Here is a 19,564-nt window from a genome sequence, read left to right as displayed (position 1 = left end):
TTATTCATTTCAGTTTTAGTTTTTTTAGTACGTCAAGTTAAACTAAATTAAAATGAGAAATGTTGCCTTGGCAAATAACTTAAATTAAATATTTTATTATTATTATTATTATTTATTTTAGTTAATGTTTATTTAAGGTAACAAATTTGTATTTTATGGTTTTTGGTTTTGTTTTAGCTAACAATAATAATAGAAATAATAAAAGAATAACAATGTTTTTGTAGTTGCAGTATAGCAATTATTTATTTAATATAATTACTTAATTATTATCGTTTCAAAATGATCAGATGGTCGATCTGTAATGAATACAATACACTTTGACAGATGCTTCTTTATAAAAGTTAAATTTTTCTTATTTGTCCTTTTTTAACAGCCGTTCCAGATTGAAGGACTTTCTTCTCCCATCCTGGTGACCTTTGCTCTGGCATTCCCATTTTGAGCTTGCATCTTGCCCCCTTTTCATAGTAAATATATTAATGGATTATACAGAATGGCAAAATGCTTTTGTGTTTTTCTTGTTCGTGTATGGTGGACAGTATGTCTAATAACAGCTATACTGTACTATGAATTCCCAGTCACTAAATTAGACATGAGCAACGCACATGCTCTATATTCTTGTTTAATTATTAATGATTTTTTTTTTTTAAAGCACAGAATTGCTTATTATATCATCATATCAGGGATTTGAGTGCGGGCACTTGCACCAAAAAGAAAAAAAATTCAGAACCATCTCTGAAAATAAATTATTTAAACCGCTGCTGGGCTTAAGAAAACCAAAAGGTTGTTTTTAACCCAGCATTGTCACAGTCTTCAGCCGGTGTGCCCAGGAGGGCACATGGCTTGTGTTGTGTTTGTCTGTTGCCATGTGCTCTCTCCTGTCTATTGTCTGGCCCCTCCCATCTTGTTACCTCGTTATTGTTTTAGTTGCTCCACCTGTGTCTCCCTCGTTAGCCTCCTCGTTTGGTTCCTATTTACTCTCCTTGTGTCTGCCGTCCTGTGCTGATCCGTCATTTCTCATTGTGTGTGTTTCGTGTCTGCATGTGTGCAGCTTTAGGCCTGCCTGTCTGTTTTTCCCCCTCGGGGTGGTTTGAGTTTGTTTTTGTTTCATTTTTTACTCAAATAAAATACCATTTCTCCAGCGATTGAGTCCTCGCTTCATCTCCCCGCACGCACCGTGACAAACATTTTTTAGAGTTCACAATTTAATGTGGGGAATAAAACGATGAAGCAGCTCTTTATTGTGCGTGCAGTAGTAAACGACTCTTTACTGCAGGTAAATATTATTTATATACATATATCCATAATAGTATAAAAAAATTGGAAAAAACTAAATTAATCCTCTAGTGCTGCTTTTTTTTTCATTTAACGTTTTGCATTTTTGGGGGATTTTATGGTACTAAATTATATTTAAGGAATAGTTATTATCCATGTATTACCTGTTAACTACTTTTTGAGCTTTGACCTGAAAAAAATTCCAACTTAAACTGTTTACTTAAAAGCATATTTGCTCCCCATTTATTTCCAATGCGGTTATCTATCTATCTATCTGTTATGGGGCTGACAAGACGTGAGACATGCGGATCCATGTGCAAGCTTTATTAAAAGCAGAGGAGGTCAGAAACACAGGCAGGGTCGAACAGTGGCAAACAGGTATATGGCGGGCAAGACACAAAAATAGTCCTAGGGCTAGCGTAGGTCAACGATCGGCAAACAGAATCACAAGGGCGAGACTAGAGGGATAAATCCAGGAAAATAGGCAAAGATCAGAAACCAAGAAAACAGACGAGGCAGACTAAGCTAAGGCAGGGTAAAATAAACAGGCTCCGTAGTGTAGCTATCAAAACGATAAGCGCTAAACAATACTTGGCAGTTAGAAAGGAGTGAGAATGAGTGTTAAATAGTGAGTGAGTGATATGAAACAGCTGTGTGCAATCAGTGCTGTGTGCAATCAGTGTAATGAATGATGGGATATGTAGTCCGGGGTGATATGCAACAGTGTGTAGTGCGAGAGTCAATGAAAATGGAAAGGGTGACCTCTGATGGCTAGCAGACGGAAGTTCATGGACCGGATACGTAACACTATCTATCTATCTATCTATCTATATGTCTATCTGTCTGTCTGTCTGTCTAGATAAATAAGGACAGTTAAGTGTTAGAAACACTTCTGGGTATTTTTATTCATTTCCAGCTTAGGCAACAAAAATAACAGCATCCAAAGTCCTCTGAAGCTTTAATTATTAATATAAAGTGGCCTCATTGCTGTATAAAAAATACAAAAATAAAAAAATTAAATAAAAAAATTAAATTAAATGTAGTGCAGTCAATAAACAATGCTGAAGTAGCAGTGTAGATCTGAAAATATCTGAGAGTGAAGATAAAAAGAAAAAGAAGAAAGAAAGAAAGAAAGAAAGAAAGAAAGAAAATGATGGGATATGTAGTCCGGGGTGATAAGCAACAGTGTGTAGTGCGAGTGTCAATGAAAATGGAAAGGGTGACCTCTGATGGCTAGCAGACGGAAGTTCATGGACCGGATACGTAACACTATCTATCTATCTATCTATCTATATGTCTATCTGTCTGTCTGTCTGTCTAGATAAATAAGGACAGTTAAGTGTTAGAAACACTTCTGGGTATTTTTATTCATTTCCAGCTTAGGCAACAAAAATAACAGCATCCAAAGTCCTCTGAAGCTTTAATTATTAATATAAAGTGGCCTCATTGCTGTATAAAAAATACAAAAATAAAAAAATTAAATAAAAAAATTTAATTAAATGTAGTGCAGTCAATAAACAATGCTGAAGTAGCAGTGTAGATCTGAAAATATCTGAGAGTGAAGATAAAAAGAAGAAAGAAAGAAAGAAAGAAAGAAAGAAAGAAAATAATTTTAATGCATTTTTAATGCATATTTTTACTATTATTTATTATGCAGGGGTTTTTTCCCCCAGAAGTTCCTTTTTTGTGCATATATTTGAATTTCTTATTCTATATTAGATTTTACTTTATTTTATTCATTTTATTTGATTTTTTTTTTAAACAGAAGATCTTGTTGTTGTTGTTTTTTGGGCATACATTTTCTTATTTTAATTTTCTTAATCTTTTTCTTGCACAGATTTATTTATTTATTATTATTTTTTTTGCATGTACAGTTTGCATCCAGATTAATGTCTGAAACTTGTTGGAGCAAAAGCAGCTGGTGACAGTCTGCCGTGAACACTTCAGTCTTCATTCATCTCTTCTTCTTCTTCTTGCTGCTTTTTTAGTTCTCGGAAAGTTTCCTCAAGGCATATTCCAATTCACGACCTTATGCACTGTTCTAAGCAATTTTAGTAGTGTTTTCACACAGAAAATTCCAAACAGAAAAAGTGCACTTCAAATAGTGAGGTCTAAATAAGGTCAATTTAAACGCATTGCATTGTGAGATACAATATGTTGCCCAGTGTGCTCTGGTACTGCACATTTTGTCAAGCTCATCCATGTCTTCCATGCATACAGAAAGTTAGCGTATATCATTTACATATTATACTGTAAAATTAAACTTGAAAAATAAAAAAATATCTTCTAAGGAGCAGCTAATGCACCATTAGCTGTTGTTTTTGAAGCTCATTTCTCATACCTAGATCTGTGGACTGCCGTCATTTGGCTCATGCAGCCTCAAAATAGTTTCCCTCCTCTTGAAGCGTGCTGCATTGCTATTGTTTTCAAGGGCTGCGAATTGAGGGAAGAGGAAGCATGTTTTGCGTGGTGCACTCTGTGTTTTCACATGGGCAAACTGCCACTGAGGAAGCAAAGCTATCCTGATCACAATACATGCTGGAAAATGCTCAGCCGAGCAGTGCGGATATACAGCAGCCGTTCACAGACTACTGCATGACCCGCTGACCCCATGCAGGCTTTAAATAAAGTCACTATGCTGCTCTGACCCTGTGACCCATGACTGGCTTCCCCTGACCCACATTTTAATTCGAAAGTGAATAGGAGAAAGCAGAAAGACTTTTTGAATCTTACTAACTCGTCACCAAGAAGGTTCAGGAATTAGTAAGACGTAAAAAAAAGAAAAGAAGATATTTTGAAGAATGTTGGTTACCAAACAGTGGCTGGTAGCCATTGACTTATGCTGTGTTCATGCCATGTCGTAATTACTGTAATTCCGAGATGACAACACGTGATGTTCAACTCAGTGCTATTCACGTCCTCGGACTGGGGATTATCTGTTTCTATAAGGACAGTCAACAAAATGAACCCACATGAATGTTACTGGCAGCTGTAAAACACAACACAACAGTTGCTATGCAAATGCATCATTAGTACACTTTATAATTATTTCTTTAGGTTGTTATAACATGGATAGCCTAGATATCTGACTCTGCGCTGCAAGTATTTCGTTTATGTTCACATTACTTTCGTATGAAGACATCTACATTGGCAAAAGTCAATTACACGAATTTTAAAACATAAATATTACAAAATAACATTTAAGTTAGCTCTCAGAAAACTCCCAGTTCACAAGTTGTAATTACGAGTTCTATGAGGATGTGCACTTTTTACAAGTTGGTAGCTCGTAATTATGGTAATTACGATATGGCGTGAATGCTCCTTTACTACTTTTTTTTCTCCATACGTCAATGGCTACACCAACTATTTGGTTTCCAACATCCTTCAATATATGTTCTTTTGCATTCAACAGAAGAAAGAAATTCATACTGGTTTGGAACAACTTGAGTGTTAGGAAATGATGACAGAATTTTCATTTTTGAGTGAACTATTGCTTTACGACTGATCAGAAAACTATGGAAAAAATATTTTTATAAGGTAACTGCATTTTTTTTTAGCAATTCTGACTCCTATTGTGAGAATACATCACAGTTATGACTTATTGTTGTGCAAATCTAGGACATCATCTCAGAATTGTGAGATATAAACAGAGTTGCAATATGTTCACTCACAATTCTGAGAAGAAAAGTCCAAATTGTGAGATCTAAACTCAAATTTGAAAAAAAATTGTGAGATAAAACGTTGCAATAGATCTTATTTATTTAAAAAACAAATAATAATACTAATAATTGCAAAACGTAAACTCAGAATTGATAGAACAAATTATCAAAATTATCAGAATTCTGAGAAAAAGCAAGTTGATTTTTTTTCCTTTTCTTTTCTTTTCTTTTCTTTTCTTTTCTTTCCTTTTCTTTCTTTCTTTTTTTATTTATATATTTTTTTTAATTCCATTGTGGAAACAGGCATCCAAAACAGAATTTATGTATTTAGTTATTTTTCAGAAATATTAATTTGCAGTTTCAAACTCTACAGTTTATCCAAATTTTCAGCCTTGCATAATAACATGCATGTATTTTTCGAACTGTTAAAAATTTATTAAATATGATTTATTAATTTTGTAATTAATTAGAGACATAATTTATATTGTTTAGAGCAGTTTTTCAGTCTGTTTGCATATACATATTTGTTTTTTTGTTTTTATCTCAATATGTGCAGTCTCTGCACGTTACTATAACCTCCAATAGCCTTTGCTCAAATCTCAAACTTGCACCTAAACAATAAAACACTGCGAAAGAGAGCATCCAGGGGGATTTCCCATAATACAGCACTGTTTCCTTCTCTTCAGTCACCGCCTAGAGCATTGAAAGGCGTGAACTGGATATACCACACATTTAGTCCACACTGTGAAAGTAAAAGCTCCAAAGCTTTAAAATACATTAGTAAAAAGTAAAAATACAATAAAAACTGTAATATAGTCATTCATTCCTGTGATGGCAAAGCTGAATTTTCAGCAGCCAAGACTCTATTCAGAATTGTTTTTTGTAACATTGCAAATATCTTTAACTGTCACTTTTGATATGTTTAATGTGTCATTGCTGAATAAAAGTAATCATTTCTTTTTGTTTTAAAAAATGGTACACATCCCTAGCTTTGGAATGGCAGTTTCCATAGAAATACAAAGCAGCACAATAATAATACAATGTTTCTTGAGCAACACGTTATAATTATGATTATAATTTCAAGTCAACATATTATAATGATTTCTGAATAACATCTAGCCTACGTGACTGCAGTAAAACTATTTGAAAAGTGGATCAAATATGACCCACATTTAAAGGGGTCATATGATGCGATTTCAAGTTTTCCTTTCTCTTTGGAGTGTTACAAGCTGATTGTGCATAGATAAGATCCCTGAAGTTGCAAAGACTAAAGTCTCAAAACCAAAGAGATATACTTTATCAAAGTTAAGACTCTGCCACGCCCCCCTAAAACGGCTCGTTCTAACACGCCCCCACATATCTACCTCACTATGTGGAAATATTTGCATAATGCGCCCAAATGTTCACGCAAAGAAAGAAGGCGTGGTTTCAGTAACCGCAGTTAGTGTTGAAGCAGCATGTCAGGGAGACGCTGTGTGTTTCTAGGCGAAAGCAAAAGCACTTTATTTGGCCTTCCGAAAGTAGATGCATTTAGGAATCTTTAAGATTACTTACAACAGAACAGCAATGCATTTTATGGACGACCGTTTCGTGAACCTAGGAGAGGAGGTAATTCTGACTTTGCTATGACAGTCTGGCGCTTCTGAATCAGCTACTGTTTTGTTATTAGTTTAAGTATTTGCTATTGACTGTTCAAATGCGCAGTTTTGCGCATCGTGTGTGTGTGCATGCATGCGCGCGTGTGTGTGTGACAGAGTGAGAGAGAGATCACAGTGGAGTCAGCGGTCTTAACCGTGGCTTGTGTACTGCAAACACATACCAGCTTCATCACTGTGTCTGTCACGCGACTCTGTTCCCCTTTCGGGCTTGAACTGATGGTAAAACGAATGACATTATTTATTGTCTGTACAGTTATTTTGAAAGATGAAGCTCGCGATTATGGTAAGGGGCGTTACATTTCCGACGAGTGCTTGTGGTGTTCAGCCAATCACAATGCACTGGGTCAGCTGGCCAATCAGAGCAGACTGCGCTTGTCGGAAGGAGGGACTTTGTAGAAAACGAAGCGTTTGAGAGAGGCGGGGCATAGAGAACCTACAATAATGTACAGTATTTGAAAAATCATGTGTTTTTTGAACATTAAAGCATGTCAACATATTCTGTTACACCAAATACACAAAATAATGATCTTTTAAAAAGCATCATATGACCCCTTTAATCACGCTGAACAACAGACATTCTTTTTATAACTACAAATCCCATCGTCCTTTTCTTTACATCCGGAAAAGAAGAGGCCCTTCCGTCGTAATTTTGTGAATCCCACTATGGTGAAGGTTTGGGTCATGAATATTAATTATATCCCCTGACAGCCGGCTATTTGATTGGCTGAATGCAGACATAGGAAGGTGGACGTTAAGTCTGCTGACAAACAAGCCCGGGAGGGCTTGGCTCATGTTTATTAAAACAGAAACGTGACTGGACGCTCTAGGAAGGTTGCCTAGCGACGTCAGCAGGAACTAATTAATATTCATGAGCTAACCCCTGGTCATAGTGGGATTCGCAGTTCCGCTCTCCGCCCGTCAGCTGCGGGATAGGCAGACCGTCGGAAGTTTTGTGGGAGATGGGCTGGAAGTCCAGCACAGGCAGACCGAACACTGCTGCACAGGAGTTTCACAGCTGCTTATAAGTGTGTAAGTTATCTACACATATACTAACGAGACACATCGTGGCGTATTAAACTTTGAATGCGTGTTATTGGTTGTGTTCAAATCAGTGACGTTAGTTACAGATGTACAGGGGCAGTTCACTAGCTCACTTTATGCAAAACCTCTCGCTTCTGTTTCAGACAGCAGGTTACCGATCGAAACACATTAAATCATTTAAGCTAGTCTTGACATGTAAATCATTTTTGATCTCGCGCTCAGAAATGATAGATTGATTTTGTCTGAAGATATGGCATTGATGCGTTATGTCTGTACACAGCTGTTAAACCTAGTGCACTGCTTAACTAGACAGCATTTTTGGACATTACAAGCATGAATGGAACGCACAAACGCGCCTGTGATGCTCGTAAATGCTGTAGAAGTACCTGTAATGTGGTGATATCATGGTACAACGATGCAGTGATAGTATCAGGTGATATGGCACTGAGATGAAAAAAAACTATGGTAGTACCATTGTGCTTATTCTGTTTGTTTGTTTGTTTGCTGGTGAAGTGAAGATACAGATGTTAATCACTGTTTTGATCTAGAGTTCAAAGTGCCGCCCACTTGTTCAGTGGCCTTGGTTTTTTTTGAGGTATAGAGAATCTTTCCCTTAGAGAATTTAAAATCTTTGTTAAAATATTATAGGCAATGAACCAAACCAACCAGCTACAGAGTGAATCACTATGTTACAAACTAATTTTAAGCAAAAAGAAAAGAAAGAAAACCTGACAAAAGACAATGGTACAAGACTGTGCACTTAATGGCTTTAATCATAATGGACATCTATAAAACTATTGATTTAGGGTAGGGATTGATTACGATTAATCACATTCAAAATAAACCTTTGTGTTTACATACTACATGTGTGTGTGTGCTGTGTATATTTGTGACCCTGCACCACAAAACCAGTCATAAGGATCAATTTTCTTTTTATTGAGATTTAGATAATATAGTGCTGGGCGGTATGACCAAAAATGTATATCACGGTATTTTTCAAAATTATACCGGGTTCACGGTACATGACGGTATTTTTTTTTCATGCATGACTGGGTGTTAACCATGTTTTCTACTGATTGAGAGAGGAAATACTGCAGTATATTGACTTAGAATGCCCTATTTTACTGTCATGATGAGTGAATATTGTCAAAAAATACCACACTAAATAGTGACTAAACACGACCCCTTTTAATACATGTTAACCAGGAGTCACTCTCATTTATAATCGCGGCATCGTCTGATAAAATCAACATGCATCTACACTAAAGAGCGGCTATGCGGTTGTTTTTGCTATATTACTTTTTTATGCACTGCCTGCATCTGAGTAACAAACTAAGAAGAGAAAAAAAAGTGCATGTGATATTAACAGACGAACTACGCTCATATTTATAATTCCAAGCAATCAGTAAGCGACAGGTGCTTGGAAACGCTGTTTTGTACTCATTTATTGACGAGTCGGCTGCGGTGCAGCCAACTGAATGCGCTGCTTCTCTGCCGCTCACTGCACAGAACAGACGCCGAGAGAGGTGACACTTCTCCGGGAAAGTCAGACCTCGCGTTCGCGGGACAGCACTGGCGAAATCTTCCAACTGAACCATAGCTATGGTTTATCCAAAAAAGTCGCTAGGTTTGTCAGTATGAATATTCTATGGAAAAAAGCCGCTAAAAGGGTCTGAAAGTTGCTAAATCTTGTGCTAAAGTCACACTAACAAAAATAAACACCAGTATTCGGTATGAACCGGTATACCGCCCAGCACTAATATAATATAAATAAATAAGCTTTCCATTGATGTATGGTTTGTTAAGATAGGACAATATTTGGCAGAGATACAACTATTTGAACATCTTCTGAGGGTGCAAAAAAAATACAAATATTGAGAAAATCACCTTTAAAGTTGTCCAAATGAAGTCCTTAGCAATGCATATTACTAATCAAGTTTTGATATGTTTACGGTAGGAAATTAAAAAAAATATCTTCATGGGACATGATCGTTACTTAATGTATAATAAGTATGTGACTTTTATTTTGAATGTGATTAATCGCGATTGATCTTTTTCCAGTCCTAATTTAGAGATGTGGATGATATAGAAACAGTATATTAACAATATATCAATTTATTTCAAAGGTTCAAATTTCGGACACAGCCCTTGTTTCAGTTTTTTGATTTATTTATTTGAAATAAATGCTGAAATAATGTAGGCTGAACCGCTTCAACAAAAGTGTATCCCTTCGATTACAACCACATAATTCATAGGTCTGTTGTATACGTTTTTATGAATGGGATTTTTTTATATATATCTGGAACCCAACTGTTGCACTATATTGTGGTTTTCTCTTCAATTTCATTAGCTTACCTCTTTCTAAATTACACTACCACTATTGCCATCCCTGTTTCTTCAGTAATCAATAGTAGTACCATGGTAATATCATGCTGTATCAAGAATGGTACAGCCATGGTATTCCTATTTATTAATTTTTTTGGCATTGTTATTACTCATTTGTCACAAATCTGTCTTTGCTGCAGTGTAAAGTAGTTTGGGCTCATATATTGCAGACCTTAATCGGATACATTGCATTTTGTTTTTGATTACTGTATGGAATTGTTTGTATTATTATTGCATTATTGTATGGAATAGAGCTGTCAAAAATAGAAAATTATGAATAATAATAATAATTTTAACTAACAACTATAGTAAATGCCATAATTTCATATTTAGGTGAACTAGTCTTTGAATGGCTGCACTGGGTTCTGTATTTTCATGGCAGTTATTCCACAGTTTCCTGTTTCCACACAAACACTCATGGGTTCTGAGTTAGGAACCGTGTAAGTTGATGAATGCATTTTTTTAATAGCTCTCTAACCCACTCATGTACAGCTCACTGCACCTATTGTTTTCTTACATAAACAGTTTCAATTAGAACTGCTGATTACTTTCATGATAATATTAATATGACATTACTATAAAAAATTAATTTATTTTGATATTACAGAAGCGTAAGCAGTAGGATTGTAACATGAAGAGTGGATGGAATAGTTTTCCAACTTTCCAACACGCCAAACGATGCAGAATTAATGGGCTGTTGTGTGATGTTATGCTCAAGGTATTTTGCTCAAGGAAGATATGTCAAACCTGTCAAGCAAGTATGTCAAGGGTATCAAATATATATCAAAGTTCCTCCAAAACTGCAGTGCTGAAGTGAAAACATTCAGGTGTTGTGCTGGGGTCTATCCAAACAGTTTTGTACAATAAGCAACATAGAGTTTGTACACACATACCATATTGCATGGTTAAAAAGTAAAAGTTTTGGGTCAAAAAGGTTTATTTCCTTCTTTAGAAAGAAATTAATATATATGTATATATATATATATATATAATTCATTTCTTGTTTTCACATGATCCTTGCACAATACTGCATGATGACCTAATTACACTTTTAGAAGACTTATAGAAGCAAGCTAAAATGGCTGGTTTGCTTCAGCAAATGCGTTTTAATTTCACGTTTGCTTTTGTTAATACTAGGCCTATAACACTAGGGTTTGATGTAGAGATGAAACAGTATGAACATTTCATATCTTGATACTGACCAAAATGATCAGGGTTATCAATATTATCACGGTATTGTTCAAATGTTCTGGAAATGTTCAAAAAGTGCTCATACACACTGAAATCATTTCACCAAGTGTTATATTGAAAACCAAAAAGCAACGAATAAAATTAGCAGCACTAGTATGCACTTTTTGTTTGCATAAACATTCGAATAATTCAAAACAAATGTCATTAAAAATGGCTTAAATATTAAACAAACATAAAATATTGACTGGGCAAGTTTTAAAAATCAGTTTGAGCAAATATGGTTTTAATGATATTTAAAATATGAAACGATAATGCTAACCGTTGGGACTTGATATCGTAGTTTCACTAATTGTTTCATCCCTAGGTTGTAGGTGCTATGTTGTTTTCAAATACAACAGCATGTACAACAACCAGCATAACAAAATATTGCCAGATTTAAGATTCGGAGAAAACTAAACACACTGTTAGAGCCAGTCACTGGACATTTCACTTTAAAATTGTCACACAACTTGCAAGAAGCAACATAATATAATTTTGCTGAAAGGCTGCCACTGGCGCGTTGTTCCAATAGGTAAGACTGTTGGAAATTATTCTCTATTGCAGCCAGTAGCTTGATACCAGTTATGCTCGGCATCAGAATACTTCACTGCTGTTTCCTCTAGATCCAGTCAATCCAGTTTGCATTTCCTTCTGGTAGTTTACAAGTTTTACCTGACTCGGAACAGTCTATGTCATGTAGAAAGATCTATCTCTTGCTAGATAATATAGCAAAAAATCTCACACTACACATGATGCAAATCTATTGACAGTGAATAAGGAAGGAAATGCCATCTTACCTCACTTAAACCTGAATCTGTCTCTCTCACTCAAACGTGAACATAAACAGAAGCATAGGGCTTGTAGGACATGTGTTCTGACAGACAGCATGCTACTGTTGCTTTTATTGCAGGCACAAACTGATTATAGGTCCTTTTTAATAAATGTGGACATTCATGGGTGTGATATATATATATATATATATATATATATGTGTGTGTGTGTGTACAGGTGCATCTTCAAAAATTTGAATATCATGGAAAAGTTCTTTATGTTTTGTAATTTAATTCAAAAAAGATAACTTTCTTATATTCTAGATTCATTGCACACAAACTGAAATATTTCAAGAGTTGTTTTGTTTTAATTCTAATGGTTACGACTTACAGCTTAGGAAAATTTAAAATTCAGTATCTCAAAAAAATTTGAATATTCCATTTTGAGCTTGATTAGTTTGATTCATTTTGAGTATAAATACTGGGTATCTCTTGGGCTAGTTTAGAAAATGCAACCACAATTATGGGGAAGACTACTGACTTGACAGTTGTCCAGAAGATGATCATCGACACCCTCCACAATGCATCTTCAAAAATTTGAATATCATGGAAAAGTTCTTTATGTTTTGTAATTTAATTCAAAAAAGATAACTTTCTTATATTCTAGATTCATTGCACACAAACTGAAATATTTCAAGAGTTGTTTTGTTTTAATTCTAATGGTTACGACTTACAGCTTAGGAAAATTAAAAATTCAGTATCTCAAAAAAATTTGAATATTCCATTTTGAGCTTGATTAGTTTGATTCATTTTGAGTATAAATACTGGGTACCTCTTGGGCTAGTTTAGAAAATGCAACCACAATTATGGGGAAGACTACTGACTTGACAGTTGTCCAGAAGATGATCATCGACACCCTCCACAAGGAGGATAAGCCACAGAAGGTCATCGCTGAAAGGGCTGGCTGTTCACTGAGTGCTGTATAGAAATATATTATAGGGGTCATATGACGTTGCTAAAAATAACATTATTTTGTGTATTTGGTGTAATGCAATATTTATGCGGTTTAAGGTAAAAAAAAAACATTATTTTCCACATAATGTACATTAATGTTGCTCCTCTATGCCCCGCCTTTCTGAAACGTGTCGATTTTTACAAAGCTCATCGGTCTGAAAAGCAAGGTGTGCTGTGATTGGCCAGCTATCGAGTGCGTTGTGATTGGCCGAATACCTCAAGCGTGAGACGGAAATGTTACGCCCCTTACCATATTGTGATGCCGTGTCCCAGCGTGACAAGACAAAAACAATAAAACCCATTATAAACGAGGCATTTGTTGCATCCAGTGTGGACATAATTATTGATTATAATGACTTTATAATCTTTTTACACGTTGCGTTACGTATCGTGCCGCGTAAACATAAAGCCATGTCTGCATTTGTGATTGGAGAAACGACAAACAACAAGCGCTACTCTACACTGCTCAAAACTCGCGTTTGAATCATCAGTGGCAAATTCTTTAAATATAAAAAACATACTTGGAGGCTGCGAGTCAGAAGCGCCAGACTGTCCTTGCAAAGTTGGAACTGCCCCACTTTATAAAAACAGCCTTTGTGCACAGCCGGGGCATTGTAAGCTACTCTGCAGGTTCAGGAAACAGTCCTCTCTAAAAATGTACTGCACACATCTGAATATTTGTGTTGAACTGTTCTGGAACAGTGTTGTAAATACAACTTAACCACTGATTTCTAGATGTGTCCTCTTTTGGGAGGCCAAACTAAGTAGTTTCGCTTTCACAATGAAACACACAGCATCACACATGGCGGGCTTTAGTGAGCGGAGGCCAGCAGGCTTGAAGGAGCGGCCGCCGGGTTTGTGGCGACCACATGTGACTACCCCGGGCTGGACTCTGCTTCGTCCACGGAGAAAGCCGATCCGGCGATCCACAGCATGAAGTTGACCAGCACGGATCAGCTCCAGGCATGACGGAGCGGATATCGTCCTCTTTTGGAAGGCCAAACAAAGTAGTTTCGCTTTCACAACGAAACACACAGCGTCTGCACGACATGGCGGCGGGAAGAACAATACTACAGCGAGAATAAAAGTTACGCCTTCTTTCTTTGCATGAACATTTGGGCGGTGTTATGCAAATCTTCCCACACAGTGACGTAGACATGTGGGGGCATGTTTAAACGAGGCATTTTAGGAGGGTGTGGACAAGTCTTAACTTTTATAAAGAATATCTCTTTGGGTTTGAGACTTTAGTCTTTGCAACTTTAGGGAACTTATCTATGCATGAACAGCTTGTAACACTCCAAAGAGAAAGGAACATTTGAAATTGCGTCATATGACCCCTTTAATAGAAAGTTGACTGGAAGGAAAAAGTGTTGTAGGAAAAGGTGCACAAGCAACAGGGATGACCTTGGCCTTGGAAAGATTGTCAGGAAAAGCTGATTCAAGAACTTGGGAGAGCTTCACAAGGAGTGGACTGAAGCCGGAGTCAGTGCATCAAGAGTCACCACACACTGACGTTTTCAGGAAATGGGCTACAGCTGTCACATTCCTAGAACCAAGCCACTCTTAAACCAGAAACAATGTAAGAAGCATCTCACCTGGGCTAATGAGCAAAAGAACTGGATTGTTGCTCAGTGGTCCACAGTCCTCTTTTCAGATGAAAGTAAATTTTGCATTTCATTTGGAAATCAAGGTCCCAGAGTCTGCAGGAAAAGTGGACAGGCACAGAATCCAAGTTGATTGAAGTCCAGTGTGAAGTTTTCACAGTCTGTGATGATTTGGGGTGCCATGTCATCTGCTTGTGTTGGTCCGCTGTGCTCTAAAATCAATGCAGCCTTCTCAGGACATTTTAGAGTACTTCATGCTTCTTTCTGCTAACTTTTTGGAGACGCTGATTTCATTTTGCAGCAGGACTTAACACCTGCCCACAGTGCTAAAACCATTTCTAACTTGTTTGCTGACCATGATATTACTGTGCTTGATTGGCCAGCCAACTCTCCTGACCTGAACCCCATAGAGAATCTTTGTGAAGAGGATGATAAGTAACATCCGACCAAACAATACAGACAAGCTGAAGGCCGCTATCAAAGCAACCTGGGCTTCAAAAACGGCTCAGCAGTGCCACAGGCTGATCGCCTCCATGCCACGCCGCATTGAAGCAGTAATTCTACAAAAGGAGCCCCAACCAAGTATTGAGTGCATAATTAAACCTGCTTTGGAGATCTTTAACATTTCTGTTTTGTAAATCTTTTTTTGATTGATCTTTGAAAAAATTTACAAATTTTTTGAGATACTGAATTTTAAATTTTCCTAAGCTGTACGTCGTAACCATCAGAATTAAAACAATAAAACTCTTGAAATATTTCAGTTTGTGTGCAATGAATCTAGAATGTAAGAAAGTTTGCTTTTTTGAATTAAATTACAAAAAATAAAGAACTTTTCCATGATATTCTAATTTTTGAGATGCTGTATATATATATATATATATGAGTCATCAGAGGTCTGGATGAGTGTATGTGTCTATATTTGTCTGTCTCTATGAATCCGAGAGAGACAGACAGAGCTCTTCCTGTGGATTAAACCTTTATTCATCATCATGACATGACAAAAAACGAGTGGCACTTTCCAACTTTATATACTACAATATAGTACGTAGCATATCCCATTGAGTTATTGTTTACATTGTCATAAACTGTATTATTGCACAGCTCTGTATAAATAAGTTGGATGTATAATTATTTCCAACTTTATCCACCTACTGTACATGTAGTATACTTATGTGAAGCAATGTATACTATCAAGCAGTTAAGATTTGCTTTACATGAGAATGTGTATAAAGTTGGATGAAATAGAGTATATATCCAACTTTAATATATTGTTAGGCAATAATATAGTTTACGTTTTGTGACTATATAAATAATCGTACAGCTGAGATTTGCTATAGAGTGTATATCTCTTTAAGTGAGTATAGTGTATGTATGTGTTATTTCCAACTTTAAAATATATTGCTGGGCATTTTGCGATGATATAGCAATCAAGCAGTTGATTTTTGCATATCATCGCAAAATGTAAACTATATTAATGCCCAACAATATAAAGCTGGATATATAGTACATTCAACTTGATCCGTGTACATGCATTAAATACACATGTAAACCATATATATATATATATATATATATATATATATATATATATATATATATCAAATCTCAACTGCTTGATTGTTAATATTCTATATTATTGCCTAACTCTAATCTGTTAAATGCAAAGTCATGAAGGTATTATTTAAACATTAAGATCAGGATTTTTTTTTGTAAAGTTGCTTTGCAACAATGTGTATTGTAAAAAGTGTTATACAAAGAAAATTTACATGAGTTTCCATGCAAAACACATATGAAAAATGCTAAAGTATTCTGGATGACCGCTAGATCTCTAGGGTTCCACCTTCATTGTAAATCAATGAAAATGCAAACCCACATTTTAATTTGATTGTCTGCTAGACAGACAAAAAAAAAACTGTAGATCTCATCTTTGTGAACAAATGTTCTTTATACTGATATCACTACTCTATGTAATAAGTGAAACGGTGTCAAAAAAAGTTTTTTAGTGTGACAAACTGGGGGCCTACTCCAGGTTGACTCGACAAGATGAAAAAACTGGCCTCATTCCAAACTCCCGTCAGCCCATGGCAAAAGACTTGAAGCTGCTATGTACATGTTATGCACATGTGTACAAGCTTAGTATGTTAGGGACCATATAAGCTTCGCAATATTTTGGATTTAACACCTGTCTCACATTTTCTAAACAAAGTACCCTTTGGTAATTATAGATGTAGGAGCTGTCAGTAATGTAACGTCTCTGTTACGAATGTAACCCTCGTTCCCTGAAGGAGGGAGTGGAGACGTCACATCGTTAATGACTGAATTTGGGATCTCGCTTAGAGTGTAAACTAAACGAGCCAATGCACATTGGCATGCAATGATTGCATCCAGTTGCCGCTGATCGCAGCGTGAGTATAACTAGGCAGCAGGTGCAACGCATACTCAGCTTTTCGCTGAGGAGCCGAGCTGGTGACCCGGCCGCTCAGTGGTGGTACAGCAGCTGTGGTGACGGGAAGTGATGTCTCCGTTCCTTCCCTCAGGGAACGAGGGTTACATACGCAACTGAGACGTTCCCTTTCAGTCGGTCACTGAGGCTATACCGTGGACTTTACATATATTGGCTCCACTCAGGTCTCTACATATGGAACCCAGCCCTCTACCGGTTCTCACGGATTCATCGAGTGAGGGCCTGGTGCCGGATGTTCCACCATGTCTGGCTGCCGAGGGGATGGAGGAGCTCAACAGGGTCTACCGTACGGACTTTGGAGTGGTTTAGCAAGCCGACACTAAACCGGGGCCTCTCAGTGCTTCTATGTGTTTGAGGTAAGAACACAAGAGGATACCGGCTCCACACGAAGGCTATAGACTCTAGCGAATGTGTTGGTTGTCGCCCGGCCCACAGCTGTACAAATATCTGTCAGCGAGGCGCCACGAGCGAGCGCCCAGGAGGATGCAACACTTCTAGCAGAGTGAGCTCGCAACCTGAGTGAGCAGGGCACACCCTGTGCCTGAAAAGCCAGGGTGATGGTATCCACTATCCAGTGGCCCATCCTCTGCTCAGAGATGGCATTCCCCTTCTGCTGGCCTCCGTAAGAGACAAAGAGCTAATCTGAGGTCCTGAAGCTTTGTGTCCGGTCTGTGTACCATCTCAAGGCTTGGACAGGACAAAGCAAAGCTAGGACTGGGTCTGCCTCCTCTGGGGGCAGCGCTTGCAGATTCACTACCCTGAAGGGGGTAGTAGGAACCTTGGGCACATAGCTGGGCCAGAGCCTTAGGATTACCTGGGAGTCAGCCGGCCCAAACTCTCGGCACGATTCATTGACCAAAAATGCGTGCGGGTCCCCTACCCTCTTGATGAAGGCTACTGCAATCAAGAGTAATGTTTTTATTGAAAGAAACTTTAGCTTAACTGACTGCAAGGGCTCAAATGGGCCCTGCTGTAGTGGTCTGAGCACTAGAGTCAGGTCCCAAGAGGGTATAGAGAGGGGCCGGGGAGGATTTAACCTTCTCGCCCCCTAAGGAACCTGACGACCAAGTCATGCCCCCCTACCGACTTCCCTTCCACAGGGTCGTGATGTGCAGCAATCGCAGCCACATGGACTTTAAGGGTGGAGAGAGACTGCCTTTGCTCCAACCCTTGCTGCAAAAAGGACAGCATGACTCTGATTGGGCATCTACGGGGGTCCTCTCAGTGAGAAGAACACTACTCGACGAACAGGTTCCACTTCAAGGCATAATCGCTCGTAGATGATGGTGTCCACTACCTCATGGGGTAGGTCACCTACAACCTCCGCATCCCGTCCAGGGACCAGATGTGAAGTTTCCAGAGGTCTAGACATGGGTGCCAAACAGTCAGTAGATCCTTGCTCAGAGGAATCTGCCAGGGAGGAACTGTCACAAGGAGCATTAGTTCCGGGAACCAGGTCCGAGTAGGCCATTAGGGCGCCACAAGAAGGACCTGCTCCTTGTCCTCCCTGATCTTGCACAGTGTTTGTGCGAGAAGGCTCACTGGTGGAAAGCATACTTGTACAGGCCCCGCGGCCAGCTGTGTGCCAGTACATCCGTGCCGAGTGTTCCCTCGGTCAGGCAGTAAAACAACTGGCAGTGAGAGGTCTCTGGAGAAGCAAACAGGTCTACCTGAGGGGCTCCGAAGCGTCTCCAAATCAGCTGGACCGTCTGGGGATGGAGTCTCCACTCTCCGGGAGTGCAGCTCATCAGCTGCACGGTCGAGCAGACCCGGAATGTGAATGGCACGAAGCGACCTCAGATGCTTCTGACTCCAAAGGAGAAGGTGGCGGGCAAGTTGCGACATGCGACAGGAGCGTAGACCACCTTGTCGGTTGATGTACGCAACGGTCGCAGTGTTGTCCGTTCGGACCAGCACGTGCTTCCCTCGTACGCGCCTTCTGAGACGGTTCAAGGCAAGGCATACTGCTTACAACTCTAGGCAGTTGACGTGCCAGTGCAGTTGGGGGCCCATCCAAACCCCCGACACTGCATGACGTCGTACGTGGCCCCCCCAGCCACAGCATGCCTGGAGACCTGTTCCAGGGGCACTCCTGCCTCTTGACCTGTTCTTATTTTATTACTGACTTTTTACTTGTGTTTTCTTATGAAAATAAAACTTTGCATTGAAGAAAAGTAGATTTTTATTTGTATATGCTGTCAATTATAGTTCTTAGAAAGAAAATCAGAATCTGCAAAAATCGGTATCGGCAGATCACACTAACAAAAAAATCGGAATCGGCCAAGAAAATTGCAATCGGTGCATCTCTAGAAAAAAAATCTGTTGCTACTTCTATTACATGGCAGAAATCAATGGAAACATCCTTAATATGCTACATTGTTTTTGGCTGTTACTTATAGAGCACATATCCACAAAATGATTAAAAGTCCTAAATATCAACAACATCAAAAAAAAAAAGGAAAAATAT

The 19,564-nt window shown here is 38.2% G+C and overlaps 2 protein-coding genes and 1 long non-coding RNA gene across 3 annotated transcripts in view; 2 read left to right on the top strand and 1 right to left on the bottom strand.

The window, feature by feature from the left end:
* btbd16 (BTB (POZ) domain containing 16) overlaps positions 1-548 on the top strand; it is a 14,429-nt gene extending 13,881 nt beyond the window's left edge. Inside the window, 1 exon segment of the mRNA XM_016289285.1 lies at positions 374-548. Coding sequence (XP_016144771.1) covers positions 374-439 — 66 coding nt within the window. The 3' untranslated portion in view covers positions 440-548.
* A 3,997-nt stretch (positions 549-4,545) lies between these two features.
* On the bottom strand, positions 4,546-18,456 carry LOC107598036 (uncharacterized). The gene is made up of 3 exons (XR_001610514.1): positions 18,284-18,456; positions 17,388-17,390; positions 4,546-4,555 (listed from the first exon to the last, which is right to left on the bottom strand). It is a non-coding gene; the product is annotated as an uncharacterized lncRNA (long non-coding RNA).
* Positions 7,508-19,564, top strand: part of plekha1b (pleckstrin homology domain containing, family A (phosphoinositide binding specific) member 1b) — a 35,502-nt gene continuing 23,445 nt past the window's right edge. Inside the window, exon 1 of the mRNA XM_016289280.1 lies at positions 7,508-7,618. The gene's annotated coding sequence lies outside the window, so the exon portion shown is untranslated. The remainder of the gene's footprint in view (positions 7,619-19,564) is intronic.

The sequence above is a fragment of the Sinocyclocheilus grahami genome, unplaced genomic scaffold (genome assembly GCF_001515645.1).
Source record: "Sinocyclocheilus grahami isolate Dianchi unplaced genomic scaffold, SAMN03320097.WGS_v1.1 scaffold243.1, whole genome shotgun sequence".
In the NCBI taxonomy this organism is placed as follows: Eukaryota; Metazoa; Chordata; class Actinopteri; order Cypriniformes; family Cyprinidae; genus Sinocyclocheilus; species Sinocyclocheilus grahami.
This window is presented reverse-complemented; position numbering and strand designations above follow the sequence as displayed.